This window comes from Aotus nancymaae, unplaced genomic scaffold (genome assembly GCF_030222135.1).
Source record: "Aotus nancymaae isolate 86718 unplaced genomic scaffold, 86718_ANA_hifiasm-v0.15.2.pri h1tg000006l, whole genome shotgun sequence".
Lineage (NCBI taxonomy): Eukaryota > Metazoa > Chordata > Mammalia > Primates > Aotidae > Aotus > Aotus nancymaae.
Window position 1 is genome coordinate 91,096,420 of NW_026988417.1, and position 19,886 is coordinate 91,116,305.

The 19,886-nt window shown below is 33.6% G+C and overlaps 1 protein-coding gene across 6 annotated transcripts in view; it reads left to right on the forward strand.

Annotated features, from left to right (window-relative positions):
• Positions 1–19,886, forward strand: part of RAP1GDS1 (Rap1 GTPase-GDP dissociation stimulator 1) — a 195,143-nt gene that overhangs the window by 143,840 nt on the left and 31,417 nt on the right. For 5 of the 6 annotated variants that reach the window (XM_021666785.2, XM_021666783.2, XM_021666784.2 and 2 more), the window contains 2 exons: positions 7,182–7,310; positions 17,735–17,860. In XM_021666785.2, the coding sequence (XP_021522460.1) occupies positions 7,182–7,310; positions 17,735–17,860 (255 nt within the window). The remainder of the gene's footprint in view (positions 1–7,181; positions 7,311–17,734; positions 17,861–19,886) is intronic. The other variant, XM_064369432.1, reaches the window with a different exon arrangement.

The window sequence follows — 19,886 nt, forward strand, 5'->3', positions numbered from 1 at the left end:
AATTCAACCTATTAAATTTGACCAATTAGACCAGTTTAGCTTTTAGTGATAATCTTCCTAGACTATTACTACAATAATACCCTTACTTAATGAACAGGCGGAGAGCTTGGTTTTTAGTACAAGTGTATCAAATGCACATTTTGGTCTATTTCCACATGGTCAAGTATTGGTGTTAATATTCAGCTTTGGCCATTAGAGAATGAACTTCTGAATGTAAGAAGCTGAAATTTTATCTCAGAAAAATAAAATTATTATAGTTTTTTTGTCAATAATTTTAATAGCCTAATACTTAAAATTTGGCATTATATTATTGCAGGAGTAATACTTTCTCAGCATTGTTAGCTTCCAGATTGCTCCTGCAATTACAATAGTGCATTTAATATATCGTAATACCACATAGATGCCCACTTAACCGAGGGCAGTGAAGGGGCAAAATATGTTTGGGGCTGCTCAGTCTCTAACATGGTTTTCTCATCTTTATTTGCTTTATGTCTGGATTGAAGATTAATCATGGCCATTATTGAATATTATTTTCAAAATTTTTCTCATTGTGAAAATTTGAAGTGGAAAAGTTGGTTTTCTGACTTTGGCCCATTTTAATGTTATATATATTTACATTACAACTGATAGAATTTCAACATTAAACGATGTAGGGAAATTTTCTCTTTACATGAAATGCTTATCTATATTTAAAAAATAAATATTTGGATAGTAACATCTGAAAGACCAGGGATTTACTATGTTGCTATCCTAGTTGAAATATGATATGAGGCACATAATCATTGATCATGCACAAAGTTTTAGGTTCCAGAAAAGATATTGAAGTAAGCATTGAGCTATTTGGCCTTACCACACCAGCGGTAAATAATATGTTTTAGCCAAATATCTCTATTTGCATGTCTAATTTAGGCCACTTACAAAGTCCATTCAGAGAGGCGCCGAAACCAGAAAAGTATCATGTGTAAATTAACCTTTATAAAGATGATTATGTTTTTAAATATAAGTAAAATCCAATTAACACTGAGCTGCCTATATTGTTTTATTTTAAAAAATTTAAGTCATATTTGGAAAACTAAAGTGAAATTCTTTTGGATATGCAGATGTATCTTGTTAACGCAATTTGTGCATTGCAAATAACTTCTGTGTAATTTTAAAGTTTAAAAACTAAATTATATTAATGCCCCATGGTAACTAGTAAAGTTTTTGTTTTTTGGTTTTTTTTGTTCTTTTGAAAATAAGGGATTGCTATGTTTTTAAGCATATGTTTGTAAGATATACATGTTGGGATATAAATTAATTTGGCATTAGCTTAATTTGCTGTACAAAAAGTCAGGCTTAAATGCATACTTACTGTAGATGTGGCCTTTATCTCAGCAATGCTATATGAAAGCAGAGACTGGATTGGTTTCTCTTAATAAATGCTACTTAAGCAACAGCTGGCAGTAGTCCTCTTTAAAAAAAAAAAAAAAACAAACCACATTTAACTTAAAAGACCAGTTTCTGAGATGAAAGTATAGTTTTTTTTTTAAATCAGAATAGATATATCTATAGAATTTTTTTTTTTTGTAGCAGTATTCATTGTAACAAAAGTTGATCTGTAGCAAATAATTTAATTTGGAGCAAATAAGGGAAAAATTATCTGTTAGATTAAGGCATAATCACTCTAGTTGTCATTGGATTGAGAACAGTAAATGGGTAAGTTGCTTAAGGTTAATAAAAATTTTTACTATTTCTCTTATGATTTTTGCTTTGGCATTTTTTTTGTCATTGTTGCTTCTTTTGTTTTACATCAATCTCATGCATATAATTTTGCCATTTATGTTTAGAACTTTTACAAAAGTGAAATTTTGCCATGTAGAGGCAATTTTTATTTTCAGAACCCAGAAAGAACTTTTGAATGATCTTTTCTAGTTTTTTATTGTTAGTGTCTAGGAAGAAATGTATACATATATGGTTTTAAACCTCAATATTGTCAATATTAATGCATCTTGATTTGCTTTTTTTTTTTTTTTAAAGAAATTTCTATGTATCATTGAAATGTATAGTGAGGCTTGAAGCAACAATCTGAGTGCAAAACACATATGCATGTTTGATATAAACAAAGGCTTTAAAATAATTAATTTGAATTTTAAACATATGTAAATAATCTAGTTTTATATCCTCAACACTAGGTTTAGAATAAAGTTCTCCACTTTATAAGGAAGTCTTTACTTTTACCTGTACATTTGAGTATATAAAGTTTTTAACCACTAATCATCCTCTTAGTAGCCATATTTGAGTCAGTTTACTTTTCAGTTAAAATTTGCTCGAACTCGAAGCTCTACTTCACTGTTAAATCATTTATTATTTTTAATTTTCATATTCTTTTTTGGAAATACAGATATATCATTAAGTCAAAGGTAGTTTTCTTCAGTCTTTGTTATACCAAAATGCTTTTTAGCCAATTTTTATTAGAACTTCTCATCAAGAGTTTTATTGGCTTCTTTCACTGTTTCAACTATGTTCAACTAATTTGACTGTAGATGAGATTTTTAATGCAAGCTTGTAAATGGCAATATCATATCATTATACTGTGAATAATATGTATACATACTAATGTAGAGACTGTATTTTGAATTGTGTGCTGTCTTGTTTTGACAGTTTCATTCTTAAGTTCTGTTTACCAGAAAGCTCAATAATCTTATAACATTGTCTGTAAGAGCCTTAGGAATAAGATAAACCTGTTACAATCTTAAGAAACTTATTTTTAGTAACCTCAGTTGAGTGACTGGAATTCTCAGCTTACTTTTCTGGACCTATAATCTAGTTATACCAATGTTTTAAACATTAAACTTAAAACTCAGGGGGGAAAAGGTTCCTCAACTTGAGATCTTCTCTCCAGATCTCCATTCTTTGGAGTTTCCATGAGTGTGACCTGAAGAACTTGGAACCATTGAAATTCAAATGTAGGTAGGTAAGTGTTCACACCAGCGCATGCGTTGATTGCCTTATATCTCTTTGTATATGCATCTGTATTGCACCCCCTCAGTGCCTTTCTTCCTCTTCCTCCCCATAGATCATGTAGGGCCTGTGTCATTTTGAAATTATGTAATTTCGTAAATCTATATTTGGTCAGTATTTGTCTGTGATGTGTGTCAGGAGCAGTTAAAACAGAGTCTTCAGACGTTTATGACATTGTGCTGTCTAAAGACTGTCTTTCACACATAAGTGTTTGCTATGTATGGGCCTGGGTTACATTTTTGTGAATTGATGTGTTTGTTGAGCTCTGATAACACTCCCCTGGAGTTACTGATATTCACTGAGGGATGCAGAAGTCGTAGTCTTGGAATTGTTTCACTACTCTCCCTAATGTATCTGAGAACAAGAACTATTTCTAAGAATTTTTTCCTGTTTGTCTTTCACTTAAAAGTCATACTCCTGATAACATTCATGATATCATGGATGTCAGCTATTATCCTTTGAAAAACATCTGCAAGCTTTCTTTGGGCAATAAACAAAAAAGATGATGATCAAAGTAATCATTTGTTTCTGTCAATAAGAACACCAACTTATCCTACACAAACAGGACCCCTACTTAATCTTTTCAAAAAACAACCGCCGCCACCTACTGAATTGTAACATTTAAATAGTAACTGAAATAGCTAGCAGACTCAATCTGGAATAATCTGTTAGTAACTAAGTAGAGTTTCTACTCAAATAAGCAAGATGAGATGTTAGATGTTTTATTGGTATAATTACTCCAAAAATATCATAGTGCCAAAATCTGGGATTCCTACCATGCTTTTATCTTACTTCTTTTTTTTTCTGTTATCACTTCTGCTAAGCACATCATTGAACTTCAGAATATTTACCATGTTTCCCACCCACCTTCCAATCTCTTATAAAAATTAGGTAGTCCTGGCTGGGTACAGTGGCTCACGCCTGTAATTCCAGCACTTTGGGAGGCCAAGGCAGGCAGATCACCTCAGGTCAGCAGTTCAAGACCTGCCTGGCCAACATGGTGAAAATCGGTCTCTACTAAAATACAAAAATTAGCTGGGTGTGGTGGCAGGCACCTGTAGTAATCCCAGCTACTTGGGAGTCTAAGGCAAGAGAATTGCTTGACCCCGGGAGGCGGATGTTGCAGTGAGCCCACATGCTGCCACACTGTATTCCATCCTGAGCAACAGAGCAAGACTCTGTCTCTAAAAAACAAAACAAAACAAAAAAAAAACGGTAGTCCTTTGTGGCAAGAGCGAATAAAATCTTGGCATTTTTATGAAAATAGCTTTGATTTGTGATCCTCTGAAAGCGTTCCAGGGATGCTTTGAGAACCATATTCTAGGATGAAAATTTATATCAACCTGTGAAAGTAATCCTGTAATCCCAGCACTTTGGGAGGTCGAGGCGGGTGGATCACCTGAGGTCAGGAGTTCAAGACCAACCTGGCTAACATGGTGAAACTCCGTTTCTACTAAAACTACAAAAAAATTAGCCAAGCATGGTGGCGCATGCCTGTAATCCCAGCTACTTGGGAGGCTGAGGCAGGAGAATCGTTTTACCCCGGGAGGTGGAGGTTGCAGTGAGCCACAGTCACACCTTTGCCCTCCAGCTTGGGCAACAAGAGTGAAATGCAGTCTCAAAAAATAAAAAAAATAAAAATATCTTTCTTTTTTTGTCCTCTCCTCCTCTGGGGCCTTCATTATATAAGACGTATGGCAGGCCTGTAGTCAGTGTGAACAAATTTTAGAATTAGAGATGACTATTGTTTCAGTTAGCATCATAGAAGTAGATGTAAAAGAAAGCACCCAATTGGTCCACAGTGAGTTCATCCAGTTGGATGGCTATATATTTTCCTCTTTTGTGTAGTATGTGTGTTGTATGTGAGTATATAATGAATTTGGCTCCTGGGTAGTTATAAAACACATTTTCACGAAGCAACGTGATTTTCATGAATTATGGCATTACCTATATAATGTGCCATTTGGCTATGTTAACTTTTTCTCCCAATCTGCCACAATTTCAAATATTACTGCTTCAATTTGTATGCCAAAGATTATATTAAGCATTATAACATTTCTTGAATTTTCACCTCTTTTTCCCCTGGAACCAAAATTTGTAACATTGTAAAAGCAGTCAAAAAAAGTGATAGATGTGCCAAGTTAGCAGAACATGAAGAGCATTATCTTCTAAGTGGTATTCTTCTGTTATCTTCTTCATAAAATGTGTTATTTCTCTGATGTCCCTGGACTGTTGGATTTTTTGTAGTTTGTACCAACAGAACTGAGGGGGTGTGTGATGCTTACATATATGCAGACATATAGTGGAGTTTGACTCACATTCAATGCATGCGCTAGTGCTCACGCTTACATACCTGAAATTTAATGATTCAACAGCTCTGCAGTATTTGACAAAGTAGTCAAAATGAATACATATATAAATAAAAATACTGCTAAAGAACAAGCATCTGCAGAGGTGACCCACTAATAAAGAGCCCTATCTACTGGTAAGTAACCTAAGTAATTTCTAACTTGGAAAGTTCCTTGGTGCATGATTATTACAAATACTATAACCATAATGCAACTATTCTGCCAATATAATATAGATATAACACTATAATGTGTATTTTACCTTTAAGTGTTGTGAATCATTAATTGCTAAATAGCATATTCAGAAAAAAATTTAACATCAAATGAATACAGTTGAGTATATTTTGATTCATATCTCCTTTTAGTATATAGACTTCATAATTTCATTACAAAATTTGAAATTGTTCTATTAAAGTATTTGAACTCTAAACATAACCTATTTTTTCCATCTTTATTTTTTATTCTTATTTTGGTAGTAGACACCTTTCTACTATAGATGGGCTTCCACAACTAAACCAGATAATTATCTGTAATTACCCAGCCATAGTTTTCAGGCACAATAAGCCTCTGTTGACTACCTCCTCATACTTCACTCTAAAAGCAGGAAGAATTAACTACAAAGACCACCAGGCAGTAATCAACTGGCATGTGAGATAGCTCAATTCTGTATGTTCTTTTCTGAAAATCACCCACCTACTTCCTTATCTATAGATTAAGAACTATAAAGAGTAATAAAAAATTATCAGGCCAACCCTGCCAAGGGATTGGAGCTATGAGGAACATGTGTTTTTGTAAGAAAGAGTTTTGTCTTTAGATTACATAGAGATAAAAGAATTTGAGGATAATTATTAGCTTGAAAATGGCATATTATTTTAAAGAGAAAAATAATTTTGAAAGAGCATTTCTGTATCTTTGGATGAACCAGTTATTGACATTTATAGTGTTTTGCATAAACATATGAATGTTTATATGCCTTTCTTAGCTTATTCTAAGAGGTGGTGCTTTTGGTTTTCATTTTAGTTTATTTACCTTCAACTTTGCTACAGGTATTCTATTATTGTCATGAAGAACTCTTATGGAAATTCAAGGCATGTTTAGTACTTCAAAATCAATTAGTTGCTTAGAAAATGAAGGCAAACAATGATGGCAAAGCCATGTTAACCTTATTCTCTTCACCTCTCTAAGCCAGACTTTCCTGTCTTTTACTGAGATAATCTGTCACTATAATTAAATAAAACTTTAAAAAGAAAAATATTTTAGGTAACTCATTTTTTTTTTCTTGTAACTCTCTTCCTAACAGTCATCAAGAACACTCTGGTTGCAAATACTCAGAACCAATCATTTTTATGTATTTGTTATATATTTCTAATTTTGTATTATGGGAAATATTTTTAAAGGATTCTAAGATTTTTTTCTCCTTTTTTGGTCTTTATTAAACTTGCTATTTTTCTTATGCTTTTCATATTCTGTGATTTCCTGTAATGCAAATGTTACTGTAACTTTTTCACTCAAAAACTAATGGTAATGTTTGTTTATACCTATTAAAAGCCTACTTTTTAATGGTGTAAGAATCTGTTTAAATAACTAACGATTTGATATAGTCTTCAAACTATTTGTATTTCTAAATGCCTTTTGGTTAGTCAAAGGATTCAAAACTAAACTCTTCTAAACTGATGTTTAAAATGTTCAATATAATTGTATGAATGTACTTCATTTTCCATTACTGTAATTTAAATAACATTGAGTTTCCAATAGGGAAAACGAGGTGTTTTCTTCCTGTAACATTCATTTGATACGTCAACACTTGCTTTTCTGTTGTTGTTGTTTTTACAGATTCGCTTCAAGCTCAGCTTATCAATATGGGTGTTATTCCTACCTTAGTGAAATTACTGGGCATCCACTGCCAAAATGCAGCTCTTACAGAAATGTGTCTTGTTGCATTTGGTAATTTAGCAGAACTTGGTAAGTCTTAGTCATGAACCACAAATGTAATTAACTTATTGATGTGCTTACAATACATTTTTCTTAAGATATTAAGAAGCTAGTAACCCATTTAGATTGAATTAGTTTATTTTTTTAAGCATTTTGGATATCTGCTTCAATATTTTAAAAAGTAAATCCAATTAGCTCTTATGGTTGCTTTGTTTACAATTAGAGTTATTCTGTTTCCCTAATAATTTTATGTATTAATGTTTAAAGCTCACATTGTACATTACGTAATGGAGTTGAATATTTGAAATTGTCTCCACTTGACTTTAGTATTTTTACGTGAGGGATGGCAATTGTATGTCCAAGGGTAAAAATAAGATTGAAATGTATTACATTTTGGCCAGGTGTAGTGGCTCATGCCTGTAGTTCCAGCACTTTGGGAGGCCGAGGTGGATGGGGATTGCTTGAGCTCAGGAATTCGAGACCAGCCTGGGCCCATCTCTACAAAAAATACAAAAAATTAGCCAAGTGTGGTGGCTTGTGCCAGTAGTTTTACCTACTCAGGAGACTGAGGCAGGAGTATTGCTTGAGCCCAGGAGGCAGAGGTTGCAGTGAGCCAAGATCATGCCACTGCACTCCAGCCTGGGCAAAAGAGCCAGACCCTGTCTCAAGAAAAGAAAAAGAAATTTATTACATTTTATATAAATTGCTTGCTTCTCAGGTAAAGAGAAATCTAACAGACTAAGGTTCTTCAACCTCTTTTCACAAAATCTCAAAACATGAAAGAGGACTTTTTTCTATGAATACATATGTTACAGCATTAGAAAACAAAATCTGCGGAACCCTTGAAATTCAGAAGGCAAACAAAACCAGACCAATGCTGGAAACACATCCTAGTCATAACACAGAGGAGGAGATGGCCTTAGTACCTCCATCTCTTTTCCTTTTTCTTTGTTATGGATTATCCTTTCTTCTCTTTTTTTCCCCCTTCTTATTTCTCTGCTTTCTTCCCATAACTCTTGACAGAAAGTTACAACTCTGGGTCTGAATCTACCCCACAACCATGTTAATAATAAATTATTTATTATGGGCATCGTAAAATGAAATGGTGTTTTGTCATAACTAAATACAGTAGTTACAACAAACAAATGCATCAGTTGTTACATACCACGTTATAAATAAAAGCACGAAGTCACTAATCTTGGTTTTTCTAACTGAAAGCTCATATCTCTACATGCTATATATTAAAATCTTGATTTTAATATTTTACTTTTGTCTTCAAACCAAGGGATAGGAATTATTTATTAAAGATATTTAGTAAAAATTATTCTTACATAGTGGGTCATATCCTAGTATTTGTAAATTCTCATCTTCTCTCTTCATCTTCTTTTTCTTATTTTTTATGCTAGCCTAATTAACACATTTTTTCTGTCATTCAAATGAGACCAAGAATAAAAGACCATTCATTTAGTATTTGACAAAATTATTCTTTTCCATCATTAAAATGGAATGTAGGAGTTTGTGTTCAGTATAGTTGGCAGAAATAAAACAAATTGTTTTATAATCCCATACTGATAGTGTAACAGAAACATGATTGGTTCAAATCTTTCTTCACTTGCCTTCAGTCTTACGAAAATTTAAGAATGCAGGTCCTTTGCTGTTACATTTTAATGTGAGCAGTTTCTAGAACAGCACTGTCCATTACAGTAGCTACCAGTCATGTGGCTTAATGAGCATTGAAATATAAAGTCTCAATTGAGATGTGTTCAGTATAAAATGCACAATAGATTTCAAAGACTATGTATGAAAAATATAAAATATCTCACCAATATTTCGTATGTTGATTGCATGTTGATAATTTGAATATATTGGGTGGGATAAAATTATTAAAATGTTAACCTTTTTTAAACTTTTTTAGCACATCTACTAAAAATTATATATATGGTTCCATTTTTGGCTCTCATTAATAATTTCTGTTGGACAGTGGTGCTCTAGAAAATGAACTGCAACAGAGAGTCATCCTTCACCTGTTAGAGCTTCTCTCTTTTGAAATTTTCGGAGAGTACATAGAAGAAAGCAAAAAGATTAATGAAGTTTATCTCATCTAACCTTAAGGAAAAGTCAGTACCAAGTAAGGAAATTGCAGTAATTCTTGGATAGGCTGTACTGAATAAGAACTTATATAATTGTAGTTGTTTGCTAAGGACTACTTCCCTTTTATGGTTTTGTGTCTAAGTCTTGTAAATGCTCCAACTTCAGGAACTGTACAGAACTCCTGCTTGACCTTGTGAGAAGAGAGTTGCTGTTTGTACATTATACCCCAATAAATAGTCATTATCCACTTCTCAAATAAGAGTCAAGGAAAAGTATTAGTCATTATTACCTTCTCTTGTGAACAAAACATAACAAGAACTATGGTTATGGAAGAGGATGGATTTGAGTTTAATCATAGGAGTCTTTTTTCTTTTTAACTTTTAAAAAATTATTTATTTCATGTAGCATGTCCATATAAGGAGTCCTACATTTTACAGTAAAAGAAGATCCTGGATCTGTATCAAACCTTCCTCACCTTTACAAGCAGCCCTATGAAGTAAATTGGGCCTAATCCTTACAGTTAACCCAATCCTGTGATTTATTTAGGAATACTAATTTATTTAGGATCATACATACAGTAGAGAGCTGCTTTGAGAGGAAAATTCATTTATATAAGTTATAAACACAATGAATATTGAAGTATTTTTAGAGTTGTAAGACAACTTAAATATTTGAACCCTCAAATACTTCAATATGTAAATATTGGTATAGGTCTTTCCATGTCTAAGACATTATAATAATATAAATATAAAATATTAACATGTCTCTAAAAGTGCCTTGCATCAACCCAGGTTGCAAATTGCTCACCTTAGGGGAATAGTTTTCAAACTATTTGACTATGGCCTATAATAAATACATCCTCATATCACCACTTGTTATTTTACACACCTGAAACTAAACAATACTTATTATCCTTAACATATTCATGCACTCTGATCCTAAACTGATTACATGATTTTATTAGTGGATCTCTGTCTGCCATTTGAAAAATACAGCCTTATAGGTTTTCTATTATTCATAAATCATTTGGGAAGCAATTTTTTGTATTAGAGAAAAATTCTGGATGTACAGTCTTTTTAATAGAAGACTTGAATTCTCACACAAAGCATCTTTAAGTGATAGTTCAAATAGTATTTCTGATTTTAGTATCTATATTCTTACTGTGTACATAATAGGCATAGCTTGTCTTACAAGTGTAATTAAAACATTTGGTTTACTCAACTTTTAAAGTAATTAGGCACTCAAAAATGTTAATGGATATTACAAATTTTCAGTGATTATGTCTGCTTTGCTGAGTATTGATACAATTTTTTCTTAGTTAATATATACTTGCTAACTGATGTTTTAAAGTTTCCATAATATATACCATGCCAGCCTGTGCTTTCTCATAAGCAGTGTTTTTATTGAGCCCTATGGACTCCAGAGATACCTGCAAAAGTGTTGTTGGAAGAGTCAAAGGCAGGGAATGCTTTAATATTTAATCCAACCATTTTATCTTGTGGGAGAAAAGTGAAAGGTTTTTCAAAAGCTGAATACCCAGAAATAAGCAGAAATATTTGCCCTATAATTCTGTCAGTCAACTTTGTTAACCAACCCTTTTTAAACATAAATACTCTTTAGGATAGACAAAGTTATCAGCCATATACCATACTTTCCAGTCTTATGCTTCTTTTAGGTGTCTCAATGGATAGTGCTTGATATGAATGACCAGATCAATACAGTAATATCAGTGGCGATAGGGAAATGGGAGTGTATTAATCTATTTATTTGCACGACCATAAAGGAATACCCAAGACTGGGTAATTTATAAAGAAAAGAGGTTTAATTGGCTCATGGTTCTTCAGGGTGTACAGGAAGTGTGGTACTTTCATCTGCTTCTGGTGAGGGCCTTAGGAAGCTTACAATTATGGCAAAAGGTGAAGGGGAGCAGACATGTCACATGGTGAGATGGAGAGCAAGAGAGAGAAAGTGGAGATCCCAGACTCTTAAACAACCAGATCTCACATGCACTAACTTACTTAATCACCAAGGGGATGGTACTAACCATTCATGAGGGATCTGCCCCCATGATCTAATTACCTCCTACCTGGGCCCACCTCCAATATTGGCAATTACATTTCAACATGAGATTTGGAGGGGACAAACAGCCGAACCACATCAGGGAGTTTTAGTTGGACAAATAAATACGGAAAAATAATCTGGGGACAAACTTAGAGCACGTATACTGATGGAGCCCTGACCTGGTAGGAGAGATTAAGAGGTAAGTAGAGAATGCAAAGACAACTTTGTCTGCCTTGCTGATTTCGCTGGTGTATAGGGAAAATATGCCATTGAAAAACTGCTTCCAAACACTTTGATAGGAGTTGCTGTGTTAAGATACCAGATTTGTTTGAGAGGCTGCATAGACCACCTCTGTTCACCCTAGTTTCCCACCATCTATGTTAAAAGATAAATATGCATCTAATTTAGTTCCGCCCAGTTTCATCTAATGTCAGTGGTTACTGTCTTACCCATTTGGAGGAAGAAAGTATAAAAGAAAAATACATTTACCTAAGACTTCTTGGGTTTATATCATGAGTCTGTTATACCCATATAGTAGCTAAGTTATACATCAACACAGGAGTGGAACATGTATGAGCCAGAATAATGTTTCTTCTTCAGAGTGAGCTTTCTTGCTCATTAGTTAACACGCACTGTATTTTTATTGACTCATGTAATATCAAGTGTTTTAAATTCATGTCACATACTTCTGAATATGACATATTACTAAATGCTACAGTTATTTTGTCAAAATGTTTTTAATAAAAGTGTTAAATAACAAATTTGTGTGCTTTTGCTGACTAGTGATGAAATGTAATAGCTTAAAGATGAAATGGAAATAATTTAACAAGTGCAGTCTGTTTCAGAATTGGGACAGAAAGGAAGATACAGCTCTCCTTTATTAAGCTTCATAAACTTTGTAGGATTAAAGATGTTTTCATTTTTTCCAAAGTAATGTAAAAAGATTGTTTTCCTCCTGATTGTTATTTATGCATACACAATATTAAAGAGAAATTGGTCTTCAACCCAACACTCTTTAATATAACCAAGGAATATTTTTTTGTCCTCTTTGAGTCTCAATTCATGTATGTACATAATTTTTCATACTTAAAATCATAGCATGAATATAGTTTTAAATTATGCATTCTTATTTAACATGGAATAAACAGAATGAGACTTCACCTCTTTTAAAAATATAGTTGGAAACAACTAACTAAAACTCTATGGTTAAGAGATTTCTTTTTAAAGGCTTAAGATCTCAAGGATTGGGAGGCCTAGGCAGGAAGATTGATTGCAGCAGGAATTTCAAGACCAGCCTACATAACATAGTGTGACTTCCGTGCCACCCACTCTCTAAAAGCAAAAAGCAAACAAGAACAACCTCAAGGAAAGAGAATAAAGAAAAACAGAAGCGAGGATTATACAAGAACATTTTGGGACCTGGGAAGAAAGACGGGCAATAACTTATTATCAAACCTTTGACATCTAAATCCTGGATAAAAAACCAGGAATTCTGCATTTCACAATCTTCAAAGGGCTTGGGATTTGGTGGCATCAAGATTTCTAGACCCTCTTTCCCTTTTTACACCTTCTGATAACTACCCCTTGGCTATCCAAGGAAAATACTTTGCTTTTTTTCAGGACAGATGAAAAAGAGAGGGCGTCTTGATGGGGGAATATCAGACTAAATTGAAGTAAAAGGTACCACAGTACCAATCCATAAACAAATGGAGTGAAATCTGAATGCCGAGAACCACAGTTTTATTGTCCTATTTGCCTTCCAGAACATAGACTTAAAGTTACATATATTGAGGGTTCTCTACAAAAGGCCAGCAGATTGCCCTATAGGGAATCTTGCAGTCAAAAAGACTATTGGTACTCATAGCGCCTAATCAGGTTTTTTTTATAAATTTTATTTTCCTAGTTCCTGTTTTATCAATGGCAGACAACTCAAGAGGTGAGGGCAACTTCTGACATGGAAGATAAATAGAAAAAAGCTACAGTATGCTATTCTTAAGGAGATCAGAAAAGAGCTTGAGCATTAAGAACAATCACTAAGATGAAAGATAAAATTTGGAGGAACATTTGTAAAAGTAAAGCAAGAAAAGTGGGGGGAGATAGAAAATAAAAGAAAATGTAAGAGGATCAGACCAAGAGTATATATCTGTATATACGTACACACACACACACACACACACACACACACACACACACACACACACAAAATGGAATACTATTCTGCCACCAAAAAGAATTAAATCTTGTTTTTTGCAGCAACATGGAACTGAAAGACATTATGTTAAGTGAAATAAACCAGGAATAGAAAGTTAAACACTGTGTGTTCTCACACATGGAAGTTAACAAAGTTGACTTGATAGAAGTAAAAAAAAAAAAAAAACAGGATACTAGAGGTTGGGAAAGGTAGAGGGAAGAGGGATAATAGGGGAAGACTAGATTCAAAAGATACAAAATTACAGCTAGATAAGAGGAGTAAGCTCGTGTTCTGTACCACTGTAGGATAACTATAGTTAACAGTAATACATTACAGTTTCAAATAGCTAGCAGGAGGATATTGAATGTTCCCAACACAAAAGTACTTGAGATGATAAATATGCTAATTACCCTGATCTGCTCACTATTCACTATATGTAACATCACAATGTACCCCATAAACAATTGTCGTTTGTCAAATAATTAAATTTTTAATTTTTGAGGGAAAATGACTTCCAACACAGAATCCTATACTCTTCATATTATCAGTCAAGTTTAAATACTTTTCCTCTGGAAGCCACTGGAAGATGGGTTCTACCAAAACAAGGGATTTAAATGAAGGAAAAACTACAAAGGAACTGGAAACGAGATCAAACAGGAAACAGGAATCCCAAGTATTATGGTGATGTTATCATCCCAAGTGGTATGTTTTTAAGGAGCAACCAGTCCGGGTTGGGTTAGGTCAAAAAGCTGGTGGGATGAGGCTTGGGAGAGTTCTTATAGGAAATGAAATTAATATCTAAAGTGAATGTATTAAGAGAAGATTAGGCAACTGATGGAGTGTTTGGAGTTGCATTAATAATAAACACACAGAAAACTAAGCAAATGAGAGAACATTATTCCAGGAAAAATGAATTACTAAAACACAACTAGTATAAACAAAATTACATATAATTAGAAAGATGGAGAGTATGATGAACACAAGAAAGAAATAACTAATGCATCTTTCATAGGAATTTGATCAAAAATACTTATAATCAATAATTAAGAAGTAGCAGTACAAATGTAATTTAGATATATGCAAGTAAACAGTACGAATTAGCTAAAAGAGCTCTATGTATTTCTGAGGAGAGGAAACGAGTGTGCTGGTAATATTAGGCTAACTAAAATAATGGAGTTTTAATAAAAATAAAACCTTAGTAAATGAGGCTTCTTGCTAAAGACCTGTTGAGGATCCATGGCAGTTAATTGATAGATATAATGTCTAAATTATACTTCATACTGTCTTTTCACTCTATTCACCTGCAGGATAAGTACAGATTTTGTTCTGTTGTTCCTGTATTAATAACGGTGCATTACTTCCTTGTGCTGGCAAACAGAGTCCGAGTTACATAGCAACAATAATTTTGTTTACTTTTATTAGTGTTTGGAGGAATACAATGTGGATTGGAAGGAAAAGAGTGCCAACACTATTATTCTAAAGACGAGTGAGAGCATGTAACTAAATGAATGATGATGTCTCTATACTTTACTTATGATTTTATGTTTCTGAAATTCATCTCACTTGGACAATTCTCTGAAGCAGAGGAATAACCAACAAAGTTCCAGTGATAAATCATTGCTACTTGTTTATTTATTTTCCTTTTTGAGACAGAGTCTCACTGTGTCACCCAGGCTGGAGTGCAGTGGCGTGATCTCTGCTCACTGCAACCTCTGCCTCTCAGGTTTAAGTGATTGTGCCTCAGCCTCCTGAGTAGCTGGGACTTTAGGTGCATGCCACCACACCTGGCTAATTTTTATATTTTTAGTAGAGATGGAGTTTTGCCATATTGGCCAGGCTAGTCTCAAACTCCTGGGCTCAAGCAATCCACCCGCCTCAGACTCCCAAAGTGTTGGGATTACAGGAATGAGCGACCATGCCCAGCCTCATCTCTAAATGAAACTAACCTCTTTTTTGAGGTGGAATGTGCTGACATTTTCTGAATAAGATCTCCGAGTGATTAGGTAGCTTATTGGAAAAGATGCCGTACCCTTCCTTTTTTTTCTCCCTTGGCATCTGAAGTAAGAGTTAAAGCCCTAGATTTTTATGGCACTGAAGAATCATACTTAAAAGTCTTGGAGTGGATTTTTATCATTTTGGAATAGATCCATTGGCATGTACGCCAAAGCAGTGTAATAAAAGGTTGATCAAAACTGTATTTAACCATATGATTATTTCTTCTTTCTCTTTTAAAATTGAATTTGCAATGTTTCTTACTTGATAGTAACACAAGAGATTTACCAGAGACTAGAGAGCAGAGTCTAACCTTGATAATTTATTTTCATGTTTATTTAGTTACTCAAAGATTATTTTCATGTTTATTTAGTTACTCAAAGATAACTTTATTTTGGACACCTGCTTTATACTGGGGACTATGCTGTGCACTATGTTTCTGGTGGTTGAAGCAGTATGTACTGTAGCTGCTCTCAAGGAGCTTATAGTTTAGTGTGTAAGATGGGCATTTATTTTTAAAATAGTTTGTAAATAAAGTACCATAATTACAAGTTAAGTTAATTGCTAGTATGAGAAGTAATGGAGTAAGATAAGAGGCTAATTTAAATTAGAAGCATCAACTCTAAGAGCCTTTTCAGACAGTCAATATTTTCAAAATGTCTACCTCCTATATACACATTATACAGTAGCTTTCTTATGAAGCTGCTGGAGGATGCCTCCACCAAAACAAGTGAAGGATAAAGGGCATAGATAACAGGGTATCCCATACAGAAAAGAGAAGTGATCCATCAAGAAAATGATAAAGAGAACCCAGGATGCCAGCTGTACCACTAAACACACCAGTATAAGATTCGGTCGGATTTCACTGAAAGAAACTTCTAGAAAAATTAATAGGATACCTAATGCAACCAAAGAAATTGAGAGGAGAATTGGAGAGAAATGGAATGGATTTGGGTTGGGTTTTGGAGGTAGATTTATGGACCTTGGTGATTGATTAAATGTGGAAGTTGAGTGAAAACAAATGAGCAATGACTCCTAGATTTCTGCCTAGGCAGATGAATAGATGGAATGTTCTTATATTGAGTTGAGGAACTCCAGAGGAAGAAGATTTCAGAGTATGTCAAAAGCCCCTTTTCAGTACTGAGTTTAGAATGCTAGAGAGAAACTCAAGTAGAGATGTCAAATGGGAAGTTAAATAAATAGCCTGATGTCCAGAAGAGGGTTATGAATATTTATGTTGTATAAATATCAACACAGAGATGCTGTTTGATGCTATGAAAGAGAATTAGATTTCCTCAGGTGAGAGTAAGGACTGAGAAGGTAAAGAAAGCAAAAGACAAATCCTAAGGAACTGGAATTTATAGAGATCTTGTGGAAAAGGAGAAACAATTATAGGAGATTGCTGAGTGTAGAGGCAGGTAGGCCAAAAATAGTAGATTTAGTAATGCATGTGAGCTGAGAGAGTAGAGGCAGTGTATGAAACAATGTTATCAGAAACTTGTTTGTAAAAGTGAAAATGAGATTAAATGGTAGTTGAAAGAGGTGGATTGGGGGAACATGTTTGTCTTTAATATTGTTTTCATGAGAAATACCAAAGTATATATAAATGCTGATTGATGGTGAAGCTCTAGGATGAGGAGGAGAGATTGGAGATGCTGACAGGCAGGAAGGAATGAAACCCCCATTACTCATGCAGAATTGGTCTTCAGTAGTAGGTAAGTCAGGACCAGTGTAGAAAACGTGCTACTTTAGTGATACTAAAGATGTCACCTTTAATTCATCTATGTAGAACACAAAATGTTAGAAGAAATTTTTCTTCTTTGACCAAAATCCTTAAAACTATGAATTTATGACTTAGTAATTTTATTGTTGCTGTGGTTACATATATGTTATTTTAGTGAACCTTTCTTTATAGCTCAAATATAATTGGGTCAGAACATTTTCTCTAAAGCCTTAGACATTTTTCTTTTTCAGGGGCATTAAGAGTAGATTTGATTGTTCCTATATTTGAAGAGTATTTATATTTATCAGTAATGGTACAAAATGACCAAGTATTGAAAGTAATAGAAAACAGTTTCTCTGTTTAATTTGGTTTAAGTTTTTCTTTTTTATTTTACAGAGTCAAGTAAAGAACAGTTTGCCAGTACAAACATTGCTGAAGAGTTGGTAAAACTCTTCAAGAAACAAATAGAACATGATAAGAGAGAAATGATTTTTGAAGTTCTTGCTCCATTGGCAGAAAACGGTGAGAAAAATAAATGCACCTTTGGATTTTTGGTCATATATACTTTAAATTTTTTTCCTAGTATTATTTAATTGCCAGCTATTTGACTAAAAAACATTCTTTGTTTTATTAGTGATATGTTTTATTTTGCTTATCTCTAATTTTAGCTATGTTATCTGCTCCATAGCTATGTTATTTACATTGGTCAAAGCAACTTTCCAGGTTCCTTTGATTTTAAAATCTTAGATACTTCTGTAGCTAACACATTCTTGTGCCGTTCTGGAAAAGGCAGTTGAGAGGCTAAACTCTTCTTTCATACACTTGTAAGGCAAAGGAGATAAAAGCTGGAGTTTCAGGCCTGCCAACAGTGAAGATACTGGTTACCACTCTTTTCTTGGGCATGAAAATGTTAAGAGATACATCGTAGAAATAAGCATGAATCAGAGGAAACAAACCATTCCATGTTGGTAATTTTTCAAATATAATGTCTAACATGTATTCAAAGAGAACCAGATATTAATACATGAGACAAAACAAACTGTAAGTAAGAATAGGCAACAGCAGCAAATCTTCAGATACTGGAATTATTAGACACTGATTCAAAACAGGTATGTCTATTGTGTTCAAAGAGGTAAAAGCAAGCTTAAAAATTTAGAAGGAATTAAAAAACTATTTTTAAAAAATGACATAGGAGATTTAAGAAAACAAATGAAATTTCTGAATTGAAAAATATAACCAAAATTAAGAATCCAATGGGGGTTTTAATAGCTGTTTTAATAGGTACTGTTGAATTAGAGAACCAGTGAATTGGAAAATGGGTTGGAAAGAAATGCAATATGAACTAAAAGGAAAGAAGAACCTATTTACATAAAAGAGAATAAGAGGTCAGAGGATAAAGTAAGAGGTTCTCATACACATTTTTTGGAATCCCAGAAGGAGAGTAGAGAAGGTAGGGAGCGGGGTATGCAGAGGCAATATTTGAAGAAATTTTGGCAAAGAATTTATCAGAAATTATGAAAAATACCAAAGATCCAAGAAGTCCTTTGAATCCAAAATATGATAAAAAGAAATCCACATCTAGATAAGTTATACTGAAAATATAGAAAACCAATGACAAAATTATTATGTTCAAAGTAGCAACATTTTGGCTGACAGCTATCTTCTCAACAGCAACAATGAAAGTCAGATATTATAAATGTGGTTTGTCAGAAGGAAAATGATATAGATGCAGGAGAGAATAAAAACCAAAAAAAACTAGTAATTATGTAGGTAAATCTTACAAACATTTAATATATTTTAAAAATTATTTATTGTGATGTTTAAAATGTACATTCATATGCTTTAAAAATATACCACAGACTGAGCATATAAATAAGGAGACATAAAAGGAGTTAGAGTCCTAAGCCACTTGTGTTATCTGGAAGACTCTGGTTATTTAATCCCTTCAACTTTTATGGTGACTACTAAAATAATTTTTAAAAATCATGTATAACTACCAAGTGAATAGAAGGACTTATGGAAAGATTTTTTTAATACCCTAGGAATGTAAAACAAGAAAAAAGAGAAAGAAAAAGGAACATGAATCATAGAAGACAAATAGAGTATAAAAATAGTTTTAAGACACAGTGTTTCAGTAATTATGTTAAATGTATGTGGCCCAAATGCTTTAATTAAAAGACCATTTGTCACTTGTGTTTTAAAATAAACAACTATACTACTTAAGCAATACTTATTAAATATGAGATTTAAAAGATTGAGAATAATAGGATGGAAAAAATATATCACTGAAACCTAAAGAAGGTTGGGGTAGTTATGTTAATATCAAGTAAAATAGATTTTAAGATGAAAAGACTTGCTAGAGATAAAGAGAGTGACTTGGCCAGGTGCAGTGGCTCATGCCTATAATCCCAGCACTTCAGGAGGCAGAGGTGAGTGGATCACAAGGTCAGGAGTTCGAGACCAGTCTGGGCAATATGGTGAAACCCTGTCCCTACTGAAAATACAAAAATTAGCTGGGCATGGTCGTGGACGCCTGTAGTCCCAGCTG